The following is a 26,992-nucleotide window of genomic DNA, read 5'->3' as shown; positions in this document are numbered from 1 at the left end:
TAACTACAGTAATAGTATTGCAATATACTATACAGGGTGTTCGGCCACACGTGGGAATAAATTTAAGGGGTGATTCTAAACACCATTCTAAAGCAAAAATGTGGAATAACGACATTGCGGTTGAGCCTTCGTTTGTTAGTTATTAGCGTTTAAAGATACGCCTAAAGCAGGCAATATGCGTGCACCGCTGCATGCGGGGCAAGTCAGGCGAAGAGTCGAGCAGTAAAAACCCACCCCTTAAATTTATTCCCACGTGTAGGTAACACCCTGTATATATATGTGTATCTGTACTCTTATTTCAGGATGCAATCAGCTTTTACCTGCCACAGATGTTAAATAATATGCTCCCTCGAATTGTTTCAGTAGTCATATCCCCTTAACGAAGTGGAAATTCCAGCGAAGTGTGCAGATAAACTCAATCACACTTGCGCGAAATCAATTCTAAGACAATTAGAGGCGAGAGCCAGCCCAAACTTCCAAAACTCGATCGCGAAGTGAGCGCCGTGTTATTGCGCTGTTTGCATTTCGCCCGATGCTCCGCATTCATTTGAATTCCAAACTGTTTTTCCGATCCCTTTGCGAAACGAGCCCGTAGACTTCATTATACGCCATTAGCGATACGATTTTTCGTTTAGTGAAACCGTAAGCACCTATCGTTCGATTATTACCATTACTGCCCGAGGGACAACCGCCATTTTTGTTTCCGTTACGACATCTCTTCCATTTTGTAATACACTGTGCGCGTAAGTTCGTGGAAACAAGGCTAGAGTATATTTTAGAAATTGCTGCTTCACGTGAAACTTCGATCGGGGAGGATTTTTAGTTGCCATGGGGTGCATTAAGAGCGGAGGGTTAAAAAATGGGGCTATAACATAAAATTGCCGAATTAGTTTCGCGTGCACTTGTAGCCACGAACTTTGGGCAGATGACTTTTTGCACGCCATCGAATCGTCAGCCCCCCAAGGGGCACGATAACGAGATAACATGTTATGGAATGGAGTCGATTAAGTAATATGCGAGTTACGCGTGTCCGCCATTAAATATTGAATTCTGGATGAATAATATCGCGGCTGTGAGCATTAAGCAGATTGGTGTTTAAGATTAGAGAAACTGGCGTATTTTTGTCAAGATAACAAGATAAGATTAGAGGCTCTTAATAAAAAGTCACATAACCTTTGTTGCACTCGAAAATAATTTCAATTTGTGGAACTTAAAGTCACGAACTTTTGAGGTATAGTCTTTAAAGTTCCACATTGCATTTCTGATATCTCAACTCCATCTGTCAGTTACTGACGATGACTTACTACTCCATTTGTCCGACATCTTGTGTCGGTAACCATGTCACAGTTTTGTACTTAAAGCTGAATAATTAAGTTCTTCTTAAAGGGAAAGTTACCTAAGCTTCGCTTAAAAACAGACAGAACTTTTTAGTCCTAATACTTTAGCATCCCCTTAAGAAATCTGTACTCAGAACCGTTCTCAAAAGCAGGCACTTTGACAAAGTTTGAAGCTACCAATATGGAAGACGAGGTGCAGCAGCCTGGAGAATGAATTATAAATCAATAAAATACAGTAGCATTTATACCTACTTCTCTTTGCAGCTCCCCCATACGGCTTTTCGCAGCCACTAGTTCTTCGTGTCCCTACAGCAGATGCGATAGTAGATCCCTACAGATGGCGCCACTGTGCAATTCCAGATTTTTTCTGCCACGAAATTCAAAGTTGAAAATAATTTACATATACCTCCATTTTCGATGGGTTCTGCATTTACAAAGCAGAATAAATTGCAAATTAAACAATTTAAAATTAAATGGAATGTCGAAGAGGGGGAAGTAAAAATTCCATACGTTTCAATAATTTATTCGTTGTGTTACATTTCGTAGCATCAAGTTATTTCACGTACAAATATATATATGCAATATTTAAAATAGGATGATTACTCTTTGCCCTGTGAGCTCGTAAAACGTTTCGTTTCAAGGTTCCCTAAATATAATCACGGCAATATCACGAAAAGTATGCTATGTACAAAGAGTACTTTCGAAAAATCTCTGATAACAGGTTGTCGAACGCTATAAACTTTATTTGTGCTTAAGCGATTGAATAACGATAATACTAGATAAAAATCGATCACTTGCTCACGGTTCTATGTACACGTTTGTTACAAAACATTTTCCTCTCGCAAAATTTAGCAGCGTGGGTGTAAGGGATTACTTTTGTTGCGATCACGTGTAGTATAGGGTTACGACAAATACGTATATTGCTCGTAGGTAGCACTTACTCAGCCTTACAGTTTGATTTTTAGTCTTGAAATGCGACATTGCTTTACGTGAGACAATATGTGAAGTGACGCACAGCCTAGAAATAGCTCTAGCCACTTAAAACAACGTACTCGTGAGATTTTTATAAAAATACTTCTATTATTTAACAGTGGTTTTCGTCTCTTTTGTCTTTATATATTAACGAGATGAGTGTCTAAAGATGGAAGAGAAAGCAGCGTGTTATGGGAAATAAATCGAACGATTAACGACATCATGAAAACACTTTCTAATACGACATTGCAAATTATGACGGTTCCCTGAATGTGCTTGAACATAATCAAGCATCGATGAAAACCCAGAGAAATGCACATTTTATGATGAGTTCTAACTAAAAAAAAAAAAACGCGTACAAATGACTTATCTATCCTCTCATTCTTCGACGAGAAATTCAGACGATTAATTATTACAAGAAATAAAGGATTAAGAGTGTATAAATAGTTCAATATACATAGCAGCACCCACGTTCGTCTTCTTTCATGAACAAAAATAGTTACTTCCGTTCAGCCTTTATGTTGAGCTTCGATAAAAAGTACATGGCCTGGTTGTCCCCCTTTCTCTGCTCCAATGCTTCAATTACCTCCGTACCTGAACAAAGCATAGATGCAGGAAGTTGCTGAAGAGAATCTTCATTCTGACAAAATAAGGGTTGAAACGTACTTTTCCTCGTTGGGCGCGAGAGCTTCAAGTGAATTTGGTCAAGGGACTCCATCGCACTGTCGGGGCTCGACTCAGGGATTGCGCTGAATGGGAGAAAGGCCTCAGCCAAGAATCTCGATCTCAGGAAGTCCTTATCCTTCAGCTCGAACACCACTATCGCATCTTCTGTTGCCCTCTGCTCCGCAGTTAGAGGACTGAAAACAAGGGCGCCATCTTTACTATCTTCAGTGCTCGGGATGGTACCATTAGACTGTTGGTATTGGGCCTCAACATAAACTATGAAGGATGTGTTAATCTAGGGTTAATCCACATCACACCAAGTGGGACCCAGTCCAAGACAAACCTAGTCCAACATGACCTGAATGAATTTAGGCCCCACGCAAGGTGCCCTGGATTAGTTGGAGATTAAGGTAACACTACCTAGATCAGTTTAGGTTCAACATCCTCCAACTTACATGTTGAAAATTTCGTCGAAGAGGGGGTACAAGTTCTCTTTCTGCACATGCGTTTTGGGCAGCTTCACATCAACGAACTTCTCCACAGGAAGCAGCCTTATCTTCACGTACGAGTCGCAGGTGCCTGGAACGTAGAAGAAACTATGATCTCAGGGTGTTTGCTGGGCCACCAGAAAATTCCAATATGGACTCATGCACAGTGAAGGTGACTATCATTGCTGTCGATGAGTCTGCTGTCTACGAGGTTCCATGGTGCTATAGATATAGAAGAACGCGGCTAATATAATATTCTTTAGTATATTCTTCGTGAGAGATCGTGGAACCTTATAGACGTTCGCATCGGTCGTGGCAGGTCCCAAGCTTTCGACTCAGGAAAATCATGCTGTACTCTAAATACCCGTACATTCCCTCTAGGCACGACGTGGCGTAAACAGAAACCCGAGAAACGGTGGTAACATGCAAATCTGTGACGCTAATGTCTCGCTAGCACAGGGATAAACATATGATGGTCGAGATCTTTTTACGTGTGTTTCTTTTACATTCACATTTACATACTTGTCTTCCTGTCTTTCAGTCTTTCTTTAGATTTTGTATGAAGCTTGCGCTTGAGAGTAGACACCTTGCCTATAAAATCGCCTATAAAATCGAAAGAATATGTCATTCACCTCGCCGCGCACCATCTTCCATCGTTCCCGTCGTAGGCTAGTCGCGAGCAGGCGATGAAGTAGCTTTAAACGAGCAACGAAATGGAGTTCAGCATTGTAACTGGCGGTAGTAACAGAGACCATTTTTCATCCACTAACGCGTGCAATTTTCTTTCCCGTTAATCATCGGTACAGGATGCACAGGGTGACGATTCCTTCACACGATCGATACGATTGCGCTCGAGTAGTTTCAAAGTTAATCTTCCTAGGTGAAGATGCTTAAGAGATCTCGAGGTATATTTTTTCCAGTTTCCTCCGTTCTTTAAGTGGAATATTACACTTCTTTTTAAGCTGGAACGAAGTAATTGACTTCAGTCACCTATGACTATCACACAATTATGTGATCTTCAAAGCGGATGCTGCATCAGACTTCAAGGTCCAGACGTACAAGACAACATTTTTATACTTTAATGACCTTGAATGACATCACATCTTAAGTCAATGAACTCGTTCCATGCAACGGTAATATTACATTAAAAGAGACGAAGTTGGCTTCAATATCATCATTTACAGAATAATTATTTCCACTTTGTGGGCTTATTCCTCGTACAAACAATTTTCTATAACGTTGAAATGCTTTTCGCTATCGATCGGTTTTGTGTCACCCTGTACAGGACAAGAAACTTCCATCACCAGAAACTTTGTTGTTACAGTTGGAACAAAGTGAACTGGTCACTTAAGAGCTACCCCAAACCTTCTACCTCCAACTAATTGATTCTGTTGCAACTATAATACGTTTTACACCCAAGTTTCTCGAAAGTTTTAAATTCTGCTTCCCTCACCGTTAGTGTCAACTGGTCGCAGCTTCCTCGCGTTCATGATCTGAACGTTCAAACAGTTGTCGAGCAATTGGGCCTTGACTGTGATCTGGCCGTACTCAGACTCTTCTAGCTCGTTCTGCTCCGTTATGCGCTCCTGGTGGTAACGGTGGATCAGCTGAGCAGTTTCCAGCCCATGCAGCTGCAGCAGGTGCTCCATTTTCTCCAGAATCTTCACGTTCGCGGTTTCATCCGCCCCCACGTTGAAGAACCGTATGAGGGTGTGAAGGGTGCGGTGGAGATTCGAGTAAAACGACGGTGGTCTCCTTTTCTGCAAAACGAGGTTCCTAATCGTAACTCTTCAGGGTGTCGATCTTAATTAGCCCCCGTTACAATTACGCAAAAGGAAGGAGAAAGTATCTCCGACGTGAGATTCGTACGAATCAGCCTTTGTCCAAGTACCTTCAGATTACTGGACACCAACTCGTACAAGGTCTCGGACATTATCTCCCAAATGACGAGTAGCACCCTCTCGAAATTATCCTCATTGAGATTGTCGTGCAGAGTCGTCAGATTGCTGTCCAGGTATTGCAGAAGACGATCCATCGCGTTGCTGGTGGTGTCTATCAACTCTGCACCCTCCATGAGGTACCTGAACTCAAACCGAATGATTAACACTTTGATCAGACCAGTCACGAGTATAATTAGACAGAACACACCTGCCTCTCTCACCTGTTCAGAGCAGGCGCCATTTTGCTCGCCACGATCTGCAGCAACTCTATGATCTTGTTCTTAACGGTGTCTGTAGCGTTGTCGATGATCAGCTGCAGCGTCTGTCTGCAGCGCTGCGCTTCTTCCTGAGTCTTCCTCTCAGCCAAAGCGTCCACGATGCTGTGAAGCCCTAAATCGGTGGCCAGCGGTCCGATCGACGTCCTAATGTAGTCGATATTGTTGATGGCGAAACACCAGGCCGTGGACACGAAGAACTTCTTCTCGTAAACGCTGCTTTCAGACAGCTGCTCCAACTCAGTGGTCAGCTCCGCCTTCTTCGCCATTTTGTCCGCGTACTCGATCGAGCACTTGCAGATGTCCTGCGGAAGAATGACCCCAGCTCATCTCATTAAATAGCCTCTAAGAGCATCTTCACAAACCAGAATTGCTGAGGCAAGACTGCTAGTGACTTACGTCTAAAATTTTTCCTATGAAGGTGTAGGATCCTTCGACGTCAGGCCAGGCTAACTGCGTCCAGAAGACCTTGATTTGGTAGAATATCGACAGCGTATCCACAGCACTGGTGCTGTACTGGACGCTGTTATCGACTGCCTGCAGCGTATCGAACTCGACAGCTCTGTCGATCCGTTTCAGGGCCTTGAACACAGCGATATCCAGCCAGTGGGCCACCCCAGCCCTGAACCACTCGTAGTATCTCTGTATTTTCATGTCCTCCAGCTGCACCTCTGAGCAGAGCACTTGACCCAGTCTGAAAGCATTGAAATCGGCATTGACAGTGGCTTGAAATGGCGGGGTTTAACAGTATTGCTGCTTCTTGGGGATCTAGAGAGCCATAGACGTCAAGGTCCCTCATAATTGGGGGTGTCTGGTTTTAGCAGACGGAGGATTTCCATTGCAGGAAAATGGAAAAAATCATATCCTTCAAGAACGAATAAATAAAGGCAGAGGAAATTGTATAATTCTTTATCAAAAGAATTTTTAAGAATCACCCATTTTTGGGCGATTTGATGAGAATGTCCCCTTAAATAATAACTACTTGAATCTTATAATGATCACTGGTATCTTCAATAATGTGCACCCTGCCAAAGAGGTCTAACTAGAGGCTACTGTAACAACACTTGTATCAGACTCACGCAGCGTATCTTTGCAACGCGAGGTAGAGGTCGAACAACGTGGTTCCCAGGCTCAGTTCTCCGTCGGAATTGTCGACCTCGATCCTCTTCAACCTGCCGCAGATGTCTTCCGTGATGATCATGCACATGTCGCTGATCCTCTTCTCGTACATGATGTACAGTGTCCTCGCGCATGGTAAGTTGATTCGTCTGAAATCGCAGGGTTTCGGTTAGCGTCTGTCTCATTGATGAGCTTTCCAGTTGGTCCTGGAGGTTCTTACTTGATAAACAATTTATCGTAGTGGTCGATGGCACCTTGCAGGTCTGCTCTGATGAGTTGGATCAGGTGGATGTGGTGTTTAAGCGTGTCTTCGTCCGACTCGCTTTCCGGGCTGTTGTTGTTCACTATGTGCTCGAACCTGTGAAGAATGAAATCCTTTCCTAACAGATTCTCATGGAATTTGAAGCAGTTTTTCGATACATTTATACAGAAATCATTAATATTGTATACCATTCGGCTCCACCCTGTTCAACCGTGTACTCCAAAGCTTGGAAAACGCTCAGCTTCTCGTCGGGGTCGGGGAACCAGAAGTACATATTCGCGGGGAACAAATTCACGTCGTCAGGAACTGTGAGCCAGGATATGGACGCCAGTATCCTGAAAGAGCACGTAAAACCGTATATGCATAATAAAGTTGTATTACCAAAACGCGAGGATGCGATAACTTTAAGGGCTGATTTCGCCCGTTCAGAGTGAACTTTCTCGGGAACAAATTGATCGTTTAGTTTCATTAAAATCAGAATTTTCATGTTGGGAACGTTTCCTTGTCAGACACCAACTCATTCCTCAACTTCCCCAGTTGTAACTCGAGATTAAACACATTGAGAACAGAGGAATTACCCCAAAATTGCATTCAACTGCGTCATAGTGTTCTTGTCTCCCGGTGTGAGTCTCCTGATCTTCCTTATGCAGTTCAGGCACGAGTACAGAAGCTTCTTCGCGGCGTCCCAGAAGAGCCTGGCCTCGTCTGTGGAGAATAATCCGTTCTCCAGAGGCCTCAGGAGGTCCACCAGCAGCTTGTTGAACACCGTGAAGTTCAGAGGGTGCTCCTGATGGATCCTCGCGAACTCTGTCCACTGCGCCAAGGTGGCGTTCCTGTCTAGCAGCCCCCTTTGGGCGCTGTGCTGCTTTAGAAGGACATCTGCTGGTGCTGACCATCGACCACACCAACAGTACTTTTCCAGCTTGCCAGCCTCTATTTCGTGCATCAGCAACACCCTGATCAGGTGTCTGTGCTCCTGCGCTGCTACTTGAGTGTTGTGCTCCGCGCTGAAGGCCAGCCTCAGCTTCACTACCCCTCGCCGTTTCGACTTGTTCTTCTTTTCCAGGGAGTACCACGTCGTGTGCCCTGTGGTCGGTATATCCTGGAATTGGGTTTTTTTCAGGGATATTCAAATGATTTAAGTCACGATCTGGGTACATCTTTAGGGGTTGGGGATTAATAGAGGATGAATAGATTTTATTATAGAGATCTATGATGTGTGGAGTGGAGTTCTCTTAAATAGGTAAGTCAGATACTTTTTTTATGAAATGGAACCATATTAGGGGATGAGAGCAAAAGAAATCGCAGGTTGAAAATAAGGCCACCCTATTGAACTACTCGTGAACTTATATTTATGTACAACCCCCAAAGATCGCCATTGTGGAAGCGCCGCTGGGTTGATTTCGAACTTGATATGTTAGACTCGCATTAGAGATTGAGGAAGAATTCTCCTACCTTCAGGGGTATCTGACAGCGACCAATGAATTCGTTGTCGTGGCTGCCAGTGGTGGCTGTTACCGCGATCTCCTTCGCGAGCTTCACCAGTCCTCGTACACCCTTCACGTCCTTCACCTTGCTCATTTTCTCAGGAACCGTCTCTGCAGCATCGAAGTCCCTAATGTAGCAGACCAATGCGTAAAACATTACTTTGGAATTGAGTTATTCGCTTCGAGGGTGTTTCCTGAGAGCTTACCACACTTCTAGGAACAATATGTCGTTCTCTGGGTCCTCCAAGGGCCTGCAACACAGAAGGTTTAGAGCTACTTTATTTTGAAATTGAGGCGCGTGTGAACTATTAGGAAAATAGAAGTTTCTTTTAACCTTACTTCGATATTTAATATTTAAATATTCCTTTCAACTATTTCATTCTTCAATATTTCTTTCAACTATTTCATATTTAAATATTCCTTTCAACTATTTCATATTTAAATATTTCCTTCAAATGTTCCGGATTTAAATTTTTCTTTCAAATACTTAATATTTAAATGTTTAATGTATCCATTCGCTCGCTGTTATTTAACTCACAGCTCGAAGTGTTCCTCCCACACAGGACTAAGGGTGGAAGTTTTCACGGCAGTGTTGTACCTCCTCGTGGGAGCCGACTCGAGGTAGAGGGCGCAGAAAGGGTCACTTTTACCATTTGCATCCTTCGACACGAGTTCCTTGGCCTCGATCACCTCGATGTTCAAGTGCAGCTCTGGTGGCTGTTGAAATTTAAACGTGCACGCTTTACAGCTTACAGTGGAGACATCTAATGTCTCTACGGTTCCTCGAGGATGGAAGCCTCACCTCCATATTCTTCGTTTCCTCCAAAACCTTCTCGTGCGTCTCATTGTCGACTTTGAAAGCATTTTGAAGATGATTCAACAGAGACTCCTGGCCACACTCGTTGGAGACGTCGAATCCAATTTGGTGCTGAACCATGTAGATTAGAGCAGCATAGAGCTCCTCAATCTACAGACACCGGCGCAACATCGAACTCTTAATTAATCTACTCAGAAATTCAATATTATAGGTGGGACACTCAATTTGTTTGTTCAAACCCATTCCTAGCCTGTGAATTGTGGGAAAAACTACCTGCAACTTCGTAGTGGCCATGAGTAAACCTTCCATCGTGTAATGGGAGGAACAAAGGGGTGAAAAAAATATAATTACAGGCTGGCCACATAATATGGATGAAAATTGATATTTGGGAAAACACACTTTTCTCGAATTTCCTGCACTAAAAGAATCATCATTTCTAATTCCCCATGCCAACACTCGTGACTCTCCATGGAGGACATGCATCATCGATATTCTCAAAGTCATGTGTAATGGGATTATCAAAGAACAGAGTGCAATCTGTTTACGTCATTAATGACTGTAGCCTCTGCCAGTCGTAAGGAGCTGATAACACTTTGCACACGCGAGATTTTAGTTGGAAAACGATTGGGACGCAATATACTCATGGTTCAAAGTTCCGCACTCAAACACGAGCAAATAGTACCACAAAATGGTACATTGTGGAGATAATCTTGTTTGCTCCTTTTGTTTCACTACGTTGATCAGGAGGGAGCTACTTAACGAATATTGTCTTCGTGAAAAAAGTCACAATTCAATGGCTCACAAAGAAGAGTACTTTTAACAGTATCCTCTGTGTACAAAGAAATGTTTAAATAAAAAAAACGACTGCTTAAAAAGCGAACTAAAATGACACAAACGAGACTTAACTTATTTACACCTTAATAATTTAATTTATTTATACACATATTATTTATCATAAGTTGGATAATAATAAGATGACAATTTAAATTAACTCAATTGCCTGCAGTCGGAGGCCTTAAATCTTTCGATGCTCTTCTAACCCAAGCATGTACCGCAATGACTAAAGAAAGTGCTTCAAGCTGGTAAAAAAAATAGTGACATTTCAACTTCAGTGTATTTTGTGACTTATATGTTTCTCTCTTTGTCCGTGCGGGGAATACTGTTAGCGTTGTTAATAGCCCATCAAATCTAATTAGGGCGACCAGCGATACACAATATTTATTAAGACAACATGTAATTTTTTATTTCGAAATAAATGTTCGAATGTAATTACATCAAAAGGTTTAAGGCCTCCGACTACAGGCAATTGAGTCAATGTAAATTGTCATCTTATTATTATCCTATTTATGGTAAATAATATACTATGTATAAATAAATTAAATCTTAAGTTGTAAATAAATTTAAATTTTTTTCTTGTTTTTGTCATTTTAATTCGCTATTTAAGCAGTCGGTTTTTTTTTTAAATTTGTTTATTTTTTTTTTTACTTTTTAGTTATGAACAGCAATATTGTATGGCCGCATGCTGTTTAGTTTGTTAAGAGAAACACTGTCGTGAGGGTTGTTAAGAACTTTTCTCGGATCCAGGTCACTAATTGCTAGTCCTACCCATTTTTTTATTTCTATCTCGCAATTTTGAAAATTATATATCGCAGGACATTCGGAAGGTCAGGACAATTCTAAGGCTCTAGAGCGTAACATTTCGACATACATATGTACGCTAATAAACACAATACCCTCCTTTGCGCGCCGGGTAAAAAGAACATGGGTGCTATCTCCTGTTACTGCTATCGAATTATAGTCACATGCTTCTAATATGCTAATATCGCTTTTGTGGAAATAAGTATCCCTCCTTTCGCCCCTACTCCATGTACTTCATCATCCAACCAGCAGAATAATAAAAAAAACCGTCCCATTTCGGGTAAATAACTCGTGTCCCGAGTGACCCATTCAGCGCGTAGGTTAATAAATATTCAAGAAAGCACACGATTAATTTCCCATGAATAAACAATTAGCAAACATTCGACTCACCGTCATAGCCTGCAGCAGAGTGTTTATCCTCCGCTCGATTTCCGCTTTGGGCACCCCGCGGAAGGTCTTCCTCCTCGCCTTGGGGGTGGCCACACTGAACGGTAGACTCATGCTCACCATTTTCACCTCGCTAGCACGATCCTCTCATTTCCCCAATCAATCTACCTCGCGCTACCACTTACGATGTCAGCAAATCAACAGACGCACTGTATTGTCACATACCCATCACCACTATCTTTGATTCCTTCAACCCCTCTGGAAGAACACTGGCTGTACTCAAAACCGCAGGATTCGCGGACCAAGAAGAATTTCCAAAATTCACGTCAAACCACATCGAAACACGGGGGACCTAAAGCAACGTGACAGTGACCCGCAAGTGGCCCACAGGACTACGCTGTCAGCTGAGAATAACGTCGTTTAGGCAGCGACACTCGCGGCTAACTCGATTGGAAACTCGAGACCTTCCTCCCCTTTGCGGACGCTTCCGTCTTCGCGATGAAATGGAGACTGACAATGGAGCACTAGTGGTTCACCAGCGGTTGCTCGAGCTGCCGATTAATACACCCCGGGACTCTGGCGGCCCGATGATCTTTGAAGGGCCTTGGTTTAGGGCACGGTACCCGAGGGATCGATGATCGTACGATTTAGCAGCCGCCGCGGTGAGCCGCCGACTGTTCGAAAAGCCAATAAACCGTACCGTGCACACGCACTTTGTCGGTCGCAGATGAACTTCGGCGGAGACCGTGACCTCTCTTATCGATGATACTCATATTTATTCGGCGGTGCCTATGCATAATTGAAGAGGGGCATTTAAACGAAGCCGCGAGTCGAATCGAACTCGGCGTTGCTCGAAAGGTAAGGCAGATTTTAAGTAGATGCAGCGCGTCTGCGCGGATCGGTAATTTCGGTTGAACGAATTCTTCATGCGGCTCACAGTGGCTCCGAAGTGACTCTTTGTGGACAAAATTCCGTATCTCCGTCAATTCTCAACCGATTTTTGTCGTTTTTTGCTCGTTTTGTCGGGGATTAAATTTGCTAAAATGTCACATAGTAGTTTTTCAAAAAAAAAAATGGGATTAAAAAAAACAAATTCTGAACTGTTGAAGCCTGTTTTTTCATGTATCATTAAAGGGAGATGAAATAAAAATAAATATAGATTAAATAATTAAAAATTAAACAAGAAAACTAATGCTAGCCTTCTTCCATATATTCTACATCTTCTGTGGCTTCTTCATAATTGGACATAAGATACTTTGAGTCTTTTTCAAGTTCGACAGACGGAATTGGCCATTGTGATCTCAGATTCAAAATTAAAGGATAGGATTATATTAACAAATTATGCATCACTACGATATTTTAGACGATTCTGGTTGTAGTAAACTCGGTAGAAATTCCAAATTTTCAGGCATTGCAAAAATTCGCCCGGTTTATGTTTTCCGTTATTGCCAATTGCCAGTTAAAGATTTTACGTTAAAAAAACTACTTAGATAAGCAAAATCTTTTCAAATTAGTCCCAAAGATTGTTCTACTAAAGTTTTCATCAAACTTTTTCAGAAAAAAAGATAGAAAAAAACACGTTTTGAGCGCAATTCAGGTATTTGTTATTTTAGCAAATTTAATCCCCGACAAAACGAGCAAAAAAACACAAAAATCGGTTAAGAATTGACGGAGATACGGATTTTTGTCCACAAAAAGTCGCGTTGGAACCACTGTGCGGCTGGCCGAGTGTTGGCACCCTGGTCCGGGGCCGTTTGATAAGTGCAGAGGGAAAAATGCAGGTAGTTACGAACATTCAGAGTTCTTAACAAACAAGCAAACGTCTTCTTTAATATAACTTTGCAACGGCGCGGGATAGAAGAAAACTTTGTTACAAAATGAAAATAAAGTTATATTAAAATAGGGAAACGTGGTAACTTTAACGGCTGATTGAATTTCCTTCAGAAAGGAAAGAAACTGCTCCTTGCGTACAGTTGAACTCCGATTTTTTTCAGGTCGGGAACGTTTCTTTGTGGGATTAAGTAGTCGACATTCGCGTTGCTCAGACGTCTAATTTAAGCCCGACCCAAAAGCGATATTTATAAAATTCACACTTTTCCATTCGATTTGCTCTTACGCAAGGCGCTCTGTGAGTCTGACATCCTGTTTTTCAGCCGGCCGATATCTACCGTGCTCTTTTTTTAGCGGCTTCGGACGCACCCCGTCGAGCGACTCGAAAAAAGAACGATTGGAATGCGTCGATGTCCGTCTGAAATAGTTGATTCTTGGCCATCTCGCCGAGGAAAAATGGTCCATCGAGGAACATCGGGATCAGCCATAGCGGAGGGGACGAGGGAGAGTTCAATAAAATCTGAATCTGTGGGGGATGAGCCTGCAGAAAATTGATGAGATTTCAGGGAAACGTTGGAGCGCGGGGATCGAAGATCGCTTAAGATCACGGGGTCACTGGGAAACGCGAAAACTGGGCCATAGACTTTAGCATCGGCGTACGCTGGCAAAGCGGCTGCCAAGAGCAATTGACTCTGACAATGAGATTCCATTTATTTGTACACACTTGGCTATTTCGGACACCGTGGGCTCCTTAATCAATACTCGAAGGACAGAAGCATTCGTCGCGAGCGCAACTGAAGCGGGGACATTACGATTTACGAGAAACCCCTTTCGTTTAAAGGAATAATAACAAATTTATGTCGCTGATAAATATTCGTAGAAGCATACGATGTATTTAATTCCGGGAAAGCTTTATTTATGTCCATCGCTGGGCTTGCTACTATAAGCTTGCTATTAATATTTTAGTCGATTGCTTTTGCCACTCATTGTTATACTCTTTCAAGGGTACTAGGCAGTCGTTTCTGTGTAAAATGAAGCATTCCTGTTTCATTTAATTAGAAAGAAAGAAATTGAAACAGAGACTTGTTCTTTGGCATGAAGTTTATTAAAATCGTAAGATTTAAAGCAACGTGTTTGTTTAGTCAGAAATATGCATTACCAACATCTAACACACCTAACCAATTACTGTCACATTAAGCTATTTTACTTAAAATAACGAATAAATAAACGTTGTAAAGTCATACACAAAAAGAATTATGTAATTCAACCTATAATCTCTACTATAGATTATATACTATAGTTTATTTATTCGTTATTTTAAGTAAAATAGCTTAAGGTGACAGTGATTGGTTAGGTGTCAGTAATCGGGTCCTTTACCCTATGCTATAAATCGCAAAGCCACGGAAAATGTTCTGGGTTAAGTCTGGGTTAGGTTTTTCCCCTTTACCATTCATGTACATATTCTTTTACTGTTTTTTTATATTCTCTATGTACCAAAGAGTTTCCCCGTATATATAACTACAATAAAATAAAAAAAATCTGCGACAACTGCTCGTGCTCCATTTCGAGGATTTAAGTACCAATTGCAGAGTAGGTATCTGTTTATTTCTAGTATTCCGTGTTTTCTGCAATCTATCGTATCTAGCCCTGATCCTAAACTAAGTCAAGTCAAACTACCCCAGGTGGTTCCGAAAGTTTCGGCAAGCCGGAAAGATCGACATCTGGGCCAGCCGCAGGTCAACCCTAACCTCGCTGCCCTTTAAACGACAATTACCCCATTCGACCTGCCGTTTAATTGCGGAGGAAGAAAGCAATTGGACAGGAAGCAAGCAGTGTAGCGTTACGAGCAGATCTCCCATTTCTCCGCTAATTCTTCTCCGCCGCTCGCCGAGCGGATTCGAATGTCCAGGATCGACTGGGGGCCACCGCGGCACATTGGCTGCGCAGTTAACTCGGGGGCCAATGGAAAACGCGAAAACAAGACAATGAATCTGCACAAAGGGAAACTATGCCGTATCCTGTTTGAGGCGACCTACGGGCCAAGTGAAACCACAATGCGTTCGTATGCTCGCGCAATTGCGCCCAATGAAAATTGATATACCGGCAATTAGCTCATTGACCGACAAGGCGCGCGTAGACAGCGGACCACGCGCACGTACCGCGTATTCCCGTCCTTCAAGCGCAGAGGGGGCCCAATTTTCGTGATATTATGCAAGTTTTCTCGCTGTCCAACTCGCCCACTCGCTTGGCCGGATCTATTTTACGCCGGGAACGAATTAATTTAGTAGCCGCAAGCTTTTTCCCGCGCCCACCTCTGCGGAATCATCATTATCCCCCGCGCGGACATGGGAAGCCGTGGAATCCACCACGAAATGTTCGCGGAGACGATTAAGAATGAATTAAGATCATTAACAGAATAATATCACGATCACACGAGAAGATAGGCTATGCCTCACTTTCACAGCTCGTCGCCGAATCACACGACCGCAGCGGCTTTTTTAATCGCACTTGGATTCGCACCGAAAGTATGCCGCTGACAGTCTGCCAGTACCGGATGATACAGAGCAGAAGATTGCCCAACCGAGTTTTCTCGGTAGGATTAATTTATTTTTATATCCATGCCGACTGTCCGACCAACGCGCCACTGCGGTAACTTCGGCATAGCTTGTGGTAGCCGTCTTTGAGGCATGAGTACCTTCTTTGGATTTCTAAACCCCGCGATGTGAAATCCTCAGACTCGATGAGTTACAGAGACGTTACGTACCTGTGGGGACACAGTATCGAATCTATAAACCGTTGGCCCACCCACAATTCGAAGCTTCCCACTGTGTGCTTCAACTACCGCGAAGAATTGCTCGTTTCAGGTTCACCCTTTGCACCCCAATTCGATGATAACTCCACTTCGCCCCCATCGTGCCGAGCCATTTAGAGACGAAGTCACACCAGCACGTTGCGAAACACGTATGCGGACCATGGGCGAGATCATCGTACGATTTTCAATGCGCCGTCGCAGCAGACCATGGCCCTTTTGAATGTCGATCGCGATGAAAGGACCACAGGACAATCAGCGTGAGAAGAGCGAGACAGGAACTTGACGAAGTCGTGCAGCACACTGCCAGGAATAGATGGGCCGACGGAACGGAGTCGTCGTACGTCCACGGCTCGGCTCTGGTGGTGGTGTAACGTCGTTACGTTGGCTAACGCGCGAACACAACAGAGTCGCATTACAGATTGAGCTTAACTCCTCGATTGAGCTTAGAGGATAACACCCCACGGTGAACGACAGCTTGCACGGGTATCGGTGACATAATTGAGGCATGCACGTGCGGCGCTCTTCCCTTTTTCGCCTTTTCCCTCCCTTTTCAATGAGCCAAGTAGCCGTGACCGCTCGGCCGGGGTTATCGCTCCTTGTGTTTCCTTTCTCCTGGGGTTTTGGGGAAAGCGATTGGAGAAGTGGCATTTCTCTGGGGAGCATGCCTTATGTTTTAAATGACAGTTCGGTGAGGAATATCGTGGCTTCTTAATCTTCCAGGTGTTCCATGGGTCACTCCTGACCCATATAGGTATTTTCACCCAGGTAGGATTTTTAAATTCTTTGAGACGTAATTAATGGATCACGGAGAAATTGAGGAGTCACTTTTTAAAAATTCAGCGAAAATTCCCGAACTCAGCGATTCTCAACCTTATTCTGCGATCTTTAAACGTTTGTAGCTCGGAGCAACGTTAACCGATTTTGATGAAATTTTAGGCACGTATACAACTTACTGCAATCTACAAACGTTTTTTTTTTAATTTTCATTACAAGCTCACAAAAAAAAGTTTAAAAATCGACCTTTGCTATTCCTTTCGCTATTCCAACCAAATACATTTTTTTTCAAAACGACGAAACGCGTCAGTTAGCAAACTAATCCTTCTAGCTTCTCAAAAAAACTCAAGTTGTTTGGACCAATTCTAAAAAAGTTATGCGATTTTAAAAAGTGTCCGAATATTAATACGAGCCACTGTATAGATGAATGAAACTCGAAGTAGCACGCTTTGTTATCCAGTTTACACGTTTCTTGGTGAATTTCAAGGACATGTTCATGTTTGGAAGACATTATAACGTATCGATAGTAGCGAAACGGGACATCTATGTGGGACGAAGTTTCAGCTGTAACCTGGTACCTTTGTGAAATCGATACCGTCTTGTTACTATTGCGCGGGAGAACCTACCCCACCGTTCAAACGAAATTTCAAATGAATAAAGAACGAACTGGTATTATAAAGAAGTTATGGAACAATTGATTGCGTTCCAGCCTGTGTTGGCAAGTAAGCAGAAGCTGAAAAGGTTCGAAACACATCCGAACTTTCTTCAATCTTCAAGTTAAGGTAGCAAGTTAAATTAAATTAAATAATATAACCCTTCACTCTTTTTTACGACATAACAATCGTCTGCTTCGATATGAATAAACAATCTACTGGAAGATACACATTCAGGGTTCACTTCTCACCCCTCTGAAAAATGCCCACAGATCAAAAGAATGACCCCAAAAAATCGCCCGTTTTTGGTCTCACGATTTTGGAACAGAATTTTGTGTCCAATGATACCCTATGATGAGACATAAATCACAAAAAATTTTAAAGTCGAACCGACAATTAGTTTCTGTGATGTGGAAAAATTCAGTTCCAAAATCGCGGCACAATAACCGAGCGAAAAATCTCCTCATTTCTGGGTCAGTTTTTATTAATACAATAGTACCACGTGGGCCATCGATGGGCCACGATATTGATCGTGACTGAGACTATCCTCCAAACGAAAAAGGTATTTCTTAATCCAGTGTCGAAATCAAAATACAGGGACTGAAATTATGAGGAATACACCAGGACTACAATTTTTCTGTAATTAAATATCGCAATCTATTTTTCTCATAACTTTTTATAGCCTCGCCAAAAGTTTCCACCGTGGCACGCTGTTAAAGCCACCTTAGGTACATCGTCGATGTTCACCATCGCTTTTCACTTTTCACAGATTGAAACAGTTCTAGAAATATCCGAATGTCGTCCACGCGGAATCAACGCTATTTACGAACTCTGTATCCTCACTCTTGAAGCGCCTGTAAAATTCTCGATCTACGGATCCAAGTGTCTGTTGCTGTTGATCACGAGTGTTAAGCGTCGTGCTAAATCTCGAGCTTCTTCGAGTGCTTCTTTTCTCGGACCTGACGAACTTCGAAAACGGAGTCGAGGCTCGAGAGCCGTCGATCCATCGGCTCGATAGGCATCAATGATCCCTAGCGACTCGCGAATGAATCTTTTAACGCGCCAACGACACTCGAAAGGGCGAAAGTACTTTGACAAGTCGCGCCTGCGTCAGCACGAATAAGGGATGCTCTGTTCCGCTTGGAATCGCTGTACTGCTGATTTCACGTGACGCTTTCAAGGGTGATCATGGAGAATGGAAAAGGAAGACGCGTGGGAAAGTACAACGGAATGGAACGGATGAATTGAACGTTAGAATTTTCATCCACGACCTGAGGAAATGGTGCATACTGTAAAAATATATTCTGTTCGAAATTGGTCTTCGTTTTGGGGTCAACCTCCAATTTTGGGACTAGCGTATTTTAGATACAGTCTATCGCGCCATGCCTGGCAATTGTCACTATGCTTTTGTGCTATTCAGTGTTTAGGGTTTTCTTTTTCTTTTCTTTCTATTGTTTATGTCTCTAAGTTGGCTATTTCTGTATTCGTAGTATTTTTCTTGGTTTTCTCTTTATCTGTATTGAAATAGGGTCATACCCGTATGTATTGAAGAAATTAAAAAGAAAACTTTTATTTAAAGTAGAGCTGTAAATATTCGAATAATTCGAAAAATTTCGCATAAGAATAATTTATTCGAATAATTCCAAAATTCGAATAGTACGAAGTATTCGAATATTCGAATAATTCAAAGTGTTCGAATATTCGAATAATTCAGAGTGTTTGAATATTCGAATAATTCAAATTGTTCGAATATTCGAATAATTCAAAGTGTTCGAATATTCAAATAACTCAATGTGTTCGAATTTCGTATTGTACCGAGTACGAATCTAAACGTTTGAAAAAAAAATTATTGTAAATGCTAATATGAAAAGAATATCGCGATAAAGTGTGAAAAAATATTTCATGTTCGGATTCTTATTCGGTACAATCCGAAATTCAAATACCTACTCCTAATTATTCGAGTAATGTTCGAAGATTCGAATACACCTAATTATTTGAGAAATATTCGAATTATTCGAGTAATATTCGAGTTATTTGAGAAATATTCGAATTATTCGAGTAATATTCGAGTTATTTGAGTTATTCGAATCTCAAATTCGAATTTTTCGAGATATTCGAATCTCAAATTCGAATTATTCGAGTTATTCGAATCTCAAATTTGAGTTATTCCAGTTATTCAAATCTCAAATTCGAGTTATTCGAGTTAATCAAATCTCAAATTCGAATTCTATTGGTATTCGAACCTCAAATTCGAATTCTATTGGTATTCGAACCTCAAATTCGAATTCTACTGGTATTCGAATCTCAAATTCGAATTCTACTGGTATTCGAATCTCAAATTCGAAGTCTACTGGTATTGGAATATTCGTAACAGCCTAATTTACACAGATCTTTTTTAACTCCGAGAAATATTACAGTGACACTATGTTTGAATATCCCGCAGTAGCGGGCCTAGCAAAAGCAACGTGAAATTCGATAAAAATGTGTTCCCCCGGTGCATGAAAATGAGGGGAAAGCAAACATCGTAATAGAGTTCTGAAAATCAAGGTCGAACACATTGAATAATGACTTTTAACTCACGTTCCAGCCCATAGACTCAGCCAAGAAGTTGGTGGCATGCTCGTTCTCATCTCTGTCACTGTCAGTCTCCAAAAGAGCATCGACAGGCTCCTCGATGCTCCCTTCCTCGCTAAGATCCTCCTCTTCTTCCTCCTCCTGGGCCTCGTCCATCTTCTTCGGAAGGGGCCCCTCCGCCTGCTCCTGCTCGCGGGCCCTCTCCGCGAGCAGTGTGCCCAGGTTCTCGAAAAAACCGCCATCAGTCTCCTGTATTCTGCAATTTGACGTCGCCGAGTTATCCTCGAGGAGGTTGGACGGTCTTTCAGCAAAAGGAGGAACGGAACCTTAGCTTTGGAACCGTTCAAGCGAAACATCGACAGTGGCACGAAAATCTGTGTTATTCTGCGTGGGACATTCTGTTATTCGTATTAGCAGATGAATCGAAACACTGTAGCGCAGTTTTTGCCAGGAAGTAACGCAAGAAGCCAGCGATAAACGATGAAAGCAGCGACTGTCAGGCTTCGCGGGACCGCGACCCAATGCCACCGTTAATTTAACGCCAACCACGATGACAGTTCCGCTTGTGTTTCCCTGGCTGCCATCGATTTCCTCGAGCGTGCTGATTGAAACCGTTCGCCGCGTAACGCTCGACTCTCACCGGCAACTGTGCGGCTCCTACATCATTTAACTCTGCTGCGGTTCTCAAGTCTGAGAAAGTGAAAGTCCCTTGACTACGGCAGAGTATGACAGTTTGCCTAAATGCACTTCGTTTGTCAGGAAGTCTCGCGTGAGAAGAGATGAAAAGAAGCTTCGGGACCGGTCAAAATGTTAATTTAAAGTGTAGAATAAATTGTAACCAGACCGGTGGTTGTAAAGAATTTTATTTTAAATAGTCTCACGTTATTTCTCCTTTAATTCGTTGCAATGTCGAAGAGAAGAATTTAGAATCTCTAGTAATCTCAGCGTGTAATTACAATTGATTTTTAACAATAACATTCTGATCTCAATAACTTTCGAATACGAGGCCAGCACGTTCTTCTGGAATGGTGACGTTGATAAAAATTACTGAAAACAATGCAGGTTGCGCTTGAAGAACACAAATGCATAAAATCGCTGGAAAATTGTGGGAGACCTGACTGAAATCGCAAAAGAAAACTGTGATCAAATCTACTATAGCGCACTTTCTCTTCCAGGGCTGGGCATTGTCCAGATAATTAGGCGATAATGAGTTATTATTAATGAAAAGCAATTACTATTAAAAGCAACCCTAACTAAGCAGTTGTTAATTTTGCCACCCCTGTTTCTCGCATTAAAACAAAGCAATTCAAAGGCAAAGTCCACGCGATTATTTACTACGTTTGACGTAATCGATGTAATTATTCGTTACTTCCAACCCTAAGGAAAAGTCCTGCAGGAACTCAGCAATTATCAAACAATTCGGCGATTCGAAACGACAAGGAAGCATGGCGCTTGCACGTGCTATGGGTCAAATGGTGGTGTTTTTTTTTTTTTTTTTGGAGGACTTGTCTGCGAATCATTCGTTATTCCTGAATTAAAAATAAGGTGCCCCAACTCTGCCACGAGCTACAGCGATTGTCACATAGAGAACGAGGAACACAGGCATCACCTTTTGTGAAGGAAGTTGAACGCTGCGAACTTCCAATAGAATCTCGCGACGGTCACCTGTTTCGTTTCCGGCTTTTGCCACATTCGAGCCGCGGCGATCGCGTAGTAAGGGTGCTTCTCGTCCAGCTTTTCGAAGTGCGCCATTTTTCGACCGTCACTCCTTCGGAGAAAAAAAACACAGCACGTTGTTTCACAGGAGCTTCTCGACATTATGCAGCATTAGATAAACACTAGTCCCCCGCGTATCATGAACAAGACATATTCAATACTTTCCTGAAATCTAACACTATTCATCTACCCATTCAGCTCATGCATACCATAAATAATGTTCGCTTTCAAAATCTTAAATAATTTCATCCACACCCCTGACATATTCGAATTTTTCAAGCGCAATGCGTTACCTAGAATGTTTGGGCAATTCCCGTTTAATAATAATAATAATAAATCTGTATAATTCAAGGCTCATAACGTCTATAACCCACTGGGGTCTCAAATGATCCCAGAAGCCATCCTAGGGTTCGCGAACTATAGCCACTATTAACCCGGCGGGAGGCGCACCCCATATTGTAACACAGGTTGACGCTACCGGGTCAAAAATACCCAAAATTGAAACGTAAAAAAAAGGGTTTCAGAATATATTTTTTTTAATTTTGTAATTTTTATGTTAAAGTACAGTGTTTTAAGAATCGAACAAAATTTGTGAAATCTCTTAAAATCTTTATTAAAGTTCTTTAAAAAATTGTAAGAAAAACTCAGTCTTCATATTTTCGCAACTAGCGCCTTTGTGGTAAATTTTACCCAGTAGCGCCTCCCGCTGAGTTAACGAAGTGCCGTATCTGCTCAAAATATTTGCAAAATCGAAATACGTGTATTACAGATCGAACTAAGTACATGCCAAGAAGTTTACCAAAGAATGATTACTTTGAGAAAAACTTTGTATTCTTAAAAAAAAATCATCGAGAAGTAATCACACTTTTGGTGCAAACCTGTAAAGATTTGGAATGTTCTAAGTGTTTTTGAATAGTATTATAGATTGCAAGATATTCACTTTGTATTCTGCGTAGCTTGTTATAAGGATCACTAGTAAACTCCTATAGGATGCCAGGTAATGGCTTCTGCGAGTATCATAGTCTTAATAATGATTAAAATTCTATAATAGACAAAGGATAAGAATCCCAGGTACCCTAGTTATTCTACGGCTCTAGGTACTAAGAGTCACTATGCGCAAATTTTACAGGATTTCCATGCTGAAGAAGATCTGAACGACTACTGGGTCCACTTCACCTCGGAGCACGCCACTAAAACACGAGTCACATGCGCGGCGGGATAAAACGTGTCGACTGAAGTGTGTCCATTGGAGAACTAAACACACGAAGACCCCGACGTGAATGAGACACGAAGGAGGAAAACAGGAGCCAGCAGGATGTGGGTATCAGATTAACATCAATGGTTATTGAAACCGTACACTATCTCGTGCTATGGGCGAGCTAGGTGTCAAGGACAAACAGCCAATTTGTACAATTACGAATGCATCTTTCTCACGCTGCTCGCTCTACACTTCTGCGTCCTCGACTACCCCACGCCAAAACTTTCGAATATGTACGTAGTCTGCGTGGAAGTCTTCTCAATGATCCTTACAAGGGGACCTACAAGTTGGGCAATTTCAGAAAAATTTGATACTTAGTGTACGCGAAGGTCTTCGCTCTGACATTAATTCCTCAAAGCAGTAAGACGCGCTCTTCAGCCAAATCCGAGAAAATCGATTTTGAAAAATTCTGAGTTCCCTTATATACAGGGTGTTCCTTTGCCTCTGGTCAATACTCTAGGGGGTGATTTAACAGGCAAAAATAAGACGAAAATCAAGAGTGACGAAATTTCGGTAAGGGCTTCGTTTTCGAAAAAATTGACTTTGAATTTCATCTAAACAGGCGTGCATCGTAGGCGCTTGAGGGGCACGCGCTTACGATGCACGCGTATCCAGGTAAAATTCCAAGTCAATTTTCTCGAATTTGGCTTAAAAGCGCGTCTTACAGCTTTGGGAAATTAATGGCTGAGTGAAGATCTTCGCGTACACTAAGTATCAAATTTTTCTGGAATTGCCAAACCTGAAGGTCCCCTTTGTTAGCATGGAAGCTTTGAGCAGACTAAACTTGTCACATTCAGAATTTACGTTTCTTTAATATCATTTTGGTAAAAATTACTGGGGCGAAGTGGCGGATTTAACGGGTGGTAGCTGAGCAGTTGCCGCCTGAGCTGCATCTTCCAAAGAAGATTAAGATTTTTTCCAAACACTATATTTCTCTTTGTTTACCAGATTTATTTGTAATTTTGTTATGTACACAGGGTGTCCCAGGACGTGTGTCACCTGGGCCTGTTTCCTTAAATCCACCACTGCTGGTGGATGTATAGGCGTCTTGAAACGTTTCACTGCGATTTACACTTGAATGGAATCGAGTCCGGGTTCGTTCCATTTGTTTCCGCGAAGCTGTGAGTCCCTCGCTAGTTCACAAAGACGAGATGATGGAGGCCTTGTGTCACTTTGGGTTTCTTTTTGTCGGGAATACACAGGAGCAATCTTCCACTGTCCGACCTCTATTATTTTTAACTCGGAAGAGACGTGATTCACCGTGTCGCATTCCGGACCAGGCACACTATGGTGGATTGGCTCTTCAAATATGTTCCCTCTGCATGCTTCCGTTTTCCGCTTCGTGTTCCACTGCTTCGTTACTGACGCATCGACTCCGAACTGATCGGCACTCGCGACATTGGCGAAATTGGGTTGTTTTTAACTTTCATGGCACAGTGACCCATCTTTTGCATTGCGAGTGGCAAAACGTAGGGATTACATTTTATCACCTATTTTTTGTTCAGCTTCCATTTAGTTTGGGGTAGAAGGAAAAGACGAGCAGAGTATCAGAGAAGCCATTTCCCAATATTTATTTTCACAAATGGACTTGTTTTACAGAAAGGATAGCATTGCATTGTCAAAAGCATGGGGGATTCTAAAATATGGCGGGAAATACGTGATCCCCGCGCATGATTCACCACACACCGACCTGATCGTCGAAGATTAAGTATTAACACGTAGTTTGCCGTGGCAGAAACGATATTCAAGGATCATAACAGTAATTGCTAGATCATAAAGAGGCTGGAGTTTCCTTCTTGTAATTAAGGACTCGCTAAAGCACCGATTGCACTTGCAATTCAATTGATCACACCATTGCAACGCTGAGGAGACAACAGTTACTACAGAAGTAATGCTTTTTACGCGGGAGATTTTCTTTTGAAAGAGTTTGAAAGTCGCGCTGCTGCTTTGCCTTGTACAGGGCGTCCCAAAAGACGCGGACGTGGAGGTTAGAAACTTTCATCGTGTAAAACAGTTTTAACGCAAAACTTCGTCGTTCGTGTTTGATTGGTAAAAACGTTGGAGGGAATTGAAAAGTGATTTACGCATCGTACCTGCACATTTGAATTTCACGGTATCTGAAACTGGAGTGCTGTCTTGCGAGCAAGAAGCACAAGGTCTGCAGTGATGTAAGGCACGAACGGCCTTCAGGGTCTGTGCCGTTTCAAAACGAACTCGAACCGACTTAATCCGCTTCATATTAATCTCCACATTCAACCGTTTACACTTACGCGAGCCATTATTTACAACACACGCCTACTCGGAGCGGCGGACACGCGACATCAGCTTTACGTCAATTTAGAAAGCCCAATAAATTCGCAAAGCTCTACCTATTTTGTAACATCAATAAACATCGTTCCCATAACTGAAGATACAAACTACGTTGTTTTGCACGCAGAATGAGAGAATCGAACTACACAAGTATTACAGAACGAACACATGTTTGAACACATTTGTGAGTCATTGTATACTGCTCGACACTATTCTTCGCCGAGTATATGATTATGTATACATTAATTGGAACATGAATGTCCAAGAAAGTACATAAAATATTTTCTTAAAAATCGTGCAAGAATTAACTAAGGCAGAGAAAACAATTTGAATGGACAAAATTTATATACAACTTTGGGAAACTTACAACGGGAGCTAATTTATTGCGAGACATTTTTTTACGGTAAAGTTTGTCGCTTTGAATAGTCACTTGTTTACTAATTCTTAAATTTGAAGCAATACGCCATCTTCTTCTAACTAATAATTGGTAATTTAAAAGAATGCTATATTTACTTTACACGAATTTCGTTTAACTGTTCGCGTGACCGATCGGCAAAAAATAGTGTCCGGCAGTGTAGTGTGTACTGATTTTCGCCGAGTGAAATTCTCGTAATTGAATCTACCGACTCAGAATTTTTGAAGATGGTGTTTTTATGTACTCGAAACTCGTTAAACATCAATTCACGATCTCGTGGGACGTTCACCTACGCGTCGGTGACCTCAACCTCTATCCAGTTTCCTTATTGGCGTCACACTTTCCACGGAAACAAGGAATTCCCGGCGTGATAGCCAATGACGTACCCGGTAACAAGTTACCGCTGAACCATGGGAAAAGTATTATCGTCGCGTGAAACGAATACTGCTGAGTTAATGTGCGATTAGGCTGGTAATTACGGTCGGCAGTGGGAACGCCAGAAAATGGATCCAAGTTCTTGGTACTAATTAAGAGGCGCGCGAGAATGCATGTACAATCATAAAATTGTATCGTTTCGCTAAGAAATAGAAAGGTACACTTAGAGATATCATGATTGTGAATTTCTAAAAATTCCATTGACGAAATGTGGAACATATTTAAATTTTCCTTTTACCGTGTTTACTGTACCATGTTTAATGTTTCCTATACTTCGGAGGGGGCTTCGCGGCCCCCTTTCATAGTGTTAATTTTCTGGAGAAATCTAAACGCAAACGGTCAGATTTTGATAATGATCATTGCGAAATTTGATGGGACCTTCTGTTTCATTTTAGTGGCATTTATGCTGCAGTTTAAACAATTACGTATGTTGGGCGTGATGGCTGCCTCATTGACAGCACCGCGGCAGCTGAGACATCATAAAAAGAATTAATTAGCACCGTGTGCGCGTTCCCTCCACATCTTCGCCGATTAAGGAGGTCACAAGCAATGCAACAGTGTTGTTTATACACCGCGTACTTCCTCGGACATTATTATGCATGCCACGAATCGTCTTCCTCAAATCGTTCTGCCTCGCGTGACAGCTGATCAGCAACAACCGACTCGAGTATTCCAGCGGAATAAATCTGTGCTCTTCAACTCCAGCCTACATATGCAATCCTCAGAGAACTGAGGGCACGCTAGGCCCCCTAACCTATCATCGACGAAAATCCATCAGTCACGCACTTCTGAATAATTAAATACAATAAATGAACTGACACTTCCAG

At 42.1% G+C, this 26,992-nt stretch overlaps 2 protein-coding genes and 1 long non-coding RNA gene across 13 annotated transcripts in view; 2 read left to right on the top strand and 1 right to left on the bottom strand.

The window, feature by feature from the left end:
• LOC143375821 (vanin-like protein 1) overlaps positions 1–26,992 on the top strand; it is a 208,133-nt gene that overhangs the window by 123,897 nt on the left and 57,244 nt on the right. The window lies entirely within an intron of this gene.
• Positions 1,845–26,992, bottom strand: part of Stac (C2 and C2B_Munc13-like domain-containing protein staccato) — a 40,533-nt gene continuing 15,385 nt past the window's right edge. For 3 of the 9 annotated variants that reach the window (XM_076825863.1, XM_076825859.1, XM_076825864.1), the window contains exons 2-19: positions 21,641–21,799; positions 20,038–20,287; positions 9,349–9,513; positions 9,085–9,263; positions 8,753–8,797; positions 8,515–8,674; positions 7,638–8,161; positions 7,248–7,394; positions 7,018–7,155; positions 6,758–6,946; positions 6,078–6,372; positions 5,625–5,983; positions 5,355–5,544; positions 4,917–5,223; positions 3,986–4,066; positions 3,431–3,554; positions 2,976–3,169; positions 1,845–2,903 (exon numbers count right to left, since the gene is read on the bottom strand). In XM_076825863.1, the coding sequence (XP_076681978.1) occupies positions 2,809–2,903; positions 2,976–3,169; positions 3,431–3,554; positions 3,986–4,066; positions 4,917–5,223; positions 5,355–5,544; positions 5,625–5,983; positions 6,078–6,372; positions 6,758–6,946; positions 7,018–7,155; positions 7,248–7,394; positions 7,638–8,161; positions 8,515–8,674; positions 8,753–8,797; positions 9,085–9,263; positions 9,349–9,513; positions 20,038–20,287; positions 21,641–21,799 (3,601 nt within the window). In that variant the 3' untranslated portion in view covers positions 1,845–2,808. Of the gene's footprint in view, positions 2,904–2,975; positions 3,170–3,430; positions 3,555–3,985; positions 4,067–4,916; positions 5,224–5,354; positions 5,545–5,624; positions 5,984–6,077; positions 6,373–6,757; positions 6,947–7,017; positions 7,156–7,247; positions 7,395–7,637; positions 8,162–8,514; positions 8,675–8,752; positions 8,798–9,084; positions 9,264–9,348; positions 9,514–11,391; positions 12,395–15,982; positions 16,153–20,037; positions 20,288–21,640; positions 21,800–22,874; positions 22,901–26,992 lie in introns of those variants that run through there. The other 6 variants (XM_076825862.1, XM_076825866.1, XM_076825865.1 and 3 more) reach the window with 5 other exon arrangements.
• Positions 18,063–25,948, top strand: LOC143376051 (uncharacterized). 2 transcript variants are annotated; one of them, XR_013087022.1, is made up of 3 exons: positions 18,063–18,739; positions 22,877–23,064; positions 24,605–25,948. It is a non-coding gene; the product is annotated as an uncharacterized LOC143376051 (long non-coding RNA). The 2 variants fall into 2 exon arrangements; XR_013087021.1 differs by having other exon boundaries at positions 23,983–25,948.

The sequence above is a fragment of the Andrena cerasifolii genome, chromosome 13 (genome assembly GCF_050908995.1).
Source record: "Andrena cerasifolii isolate SP2316 chromosome 13, iyAndCera1_principal, whole genome shotgun sequence".
Lineage (NCBI taxonomy): Eukaryota > Metazoa > Arthropoda > Insecta > Hymenoptera > Andrenidae > Andrena > Andrena cerasifolii.
Note: the sequence above shows the minus strand (reverse complement) of the source record. Positions and strands in the feature narration are given on the sequence as shown.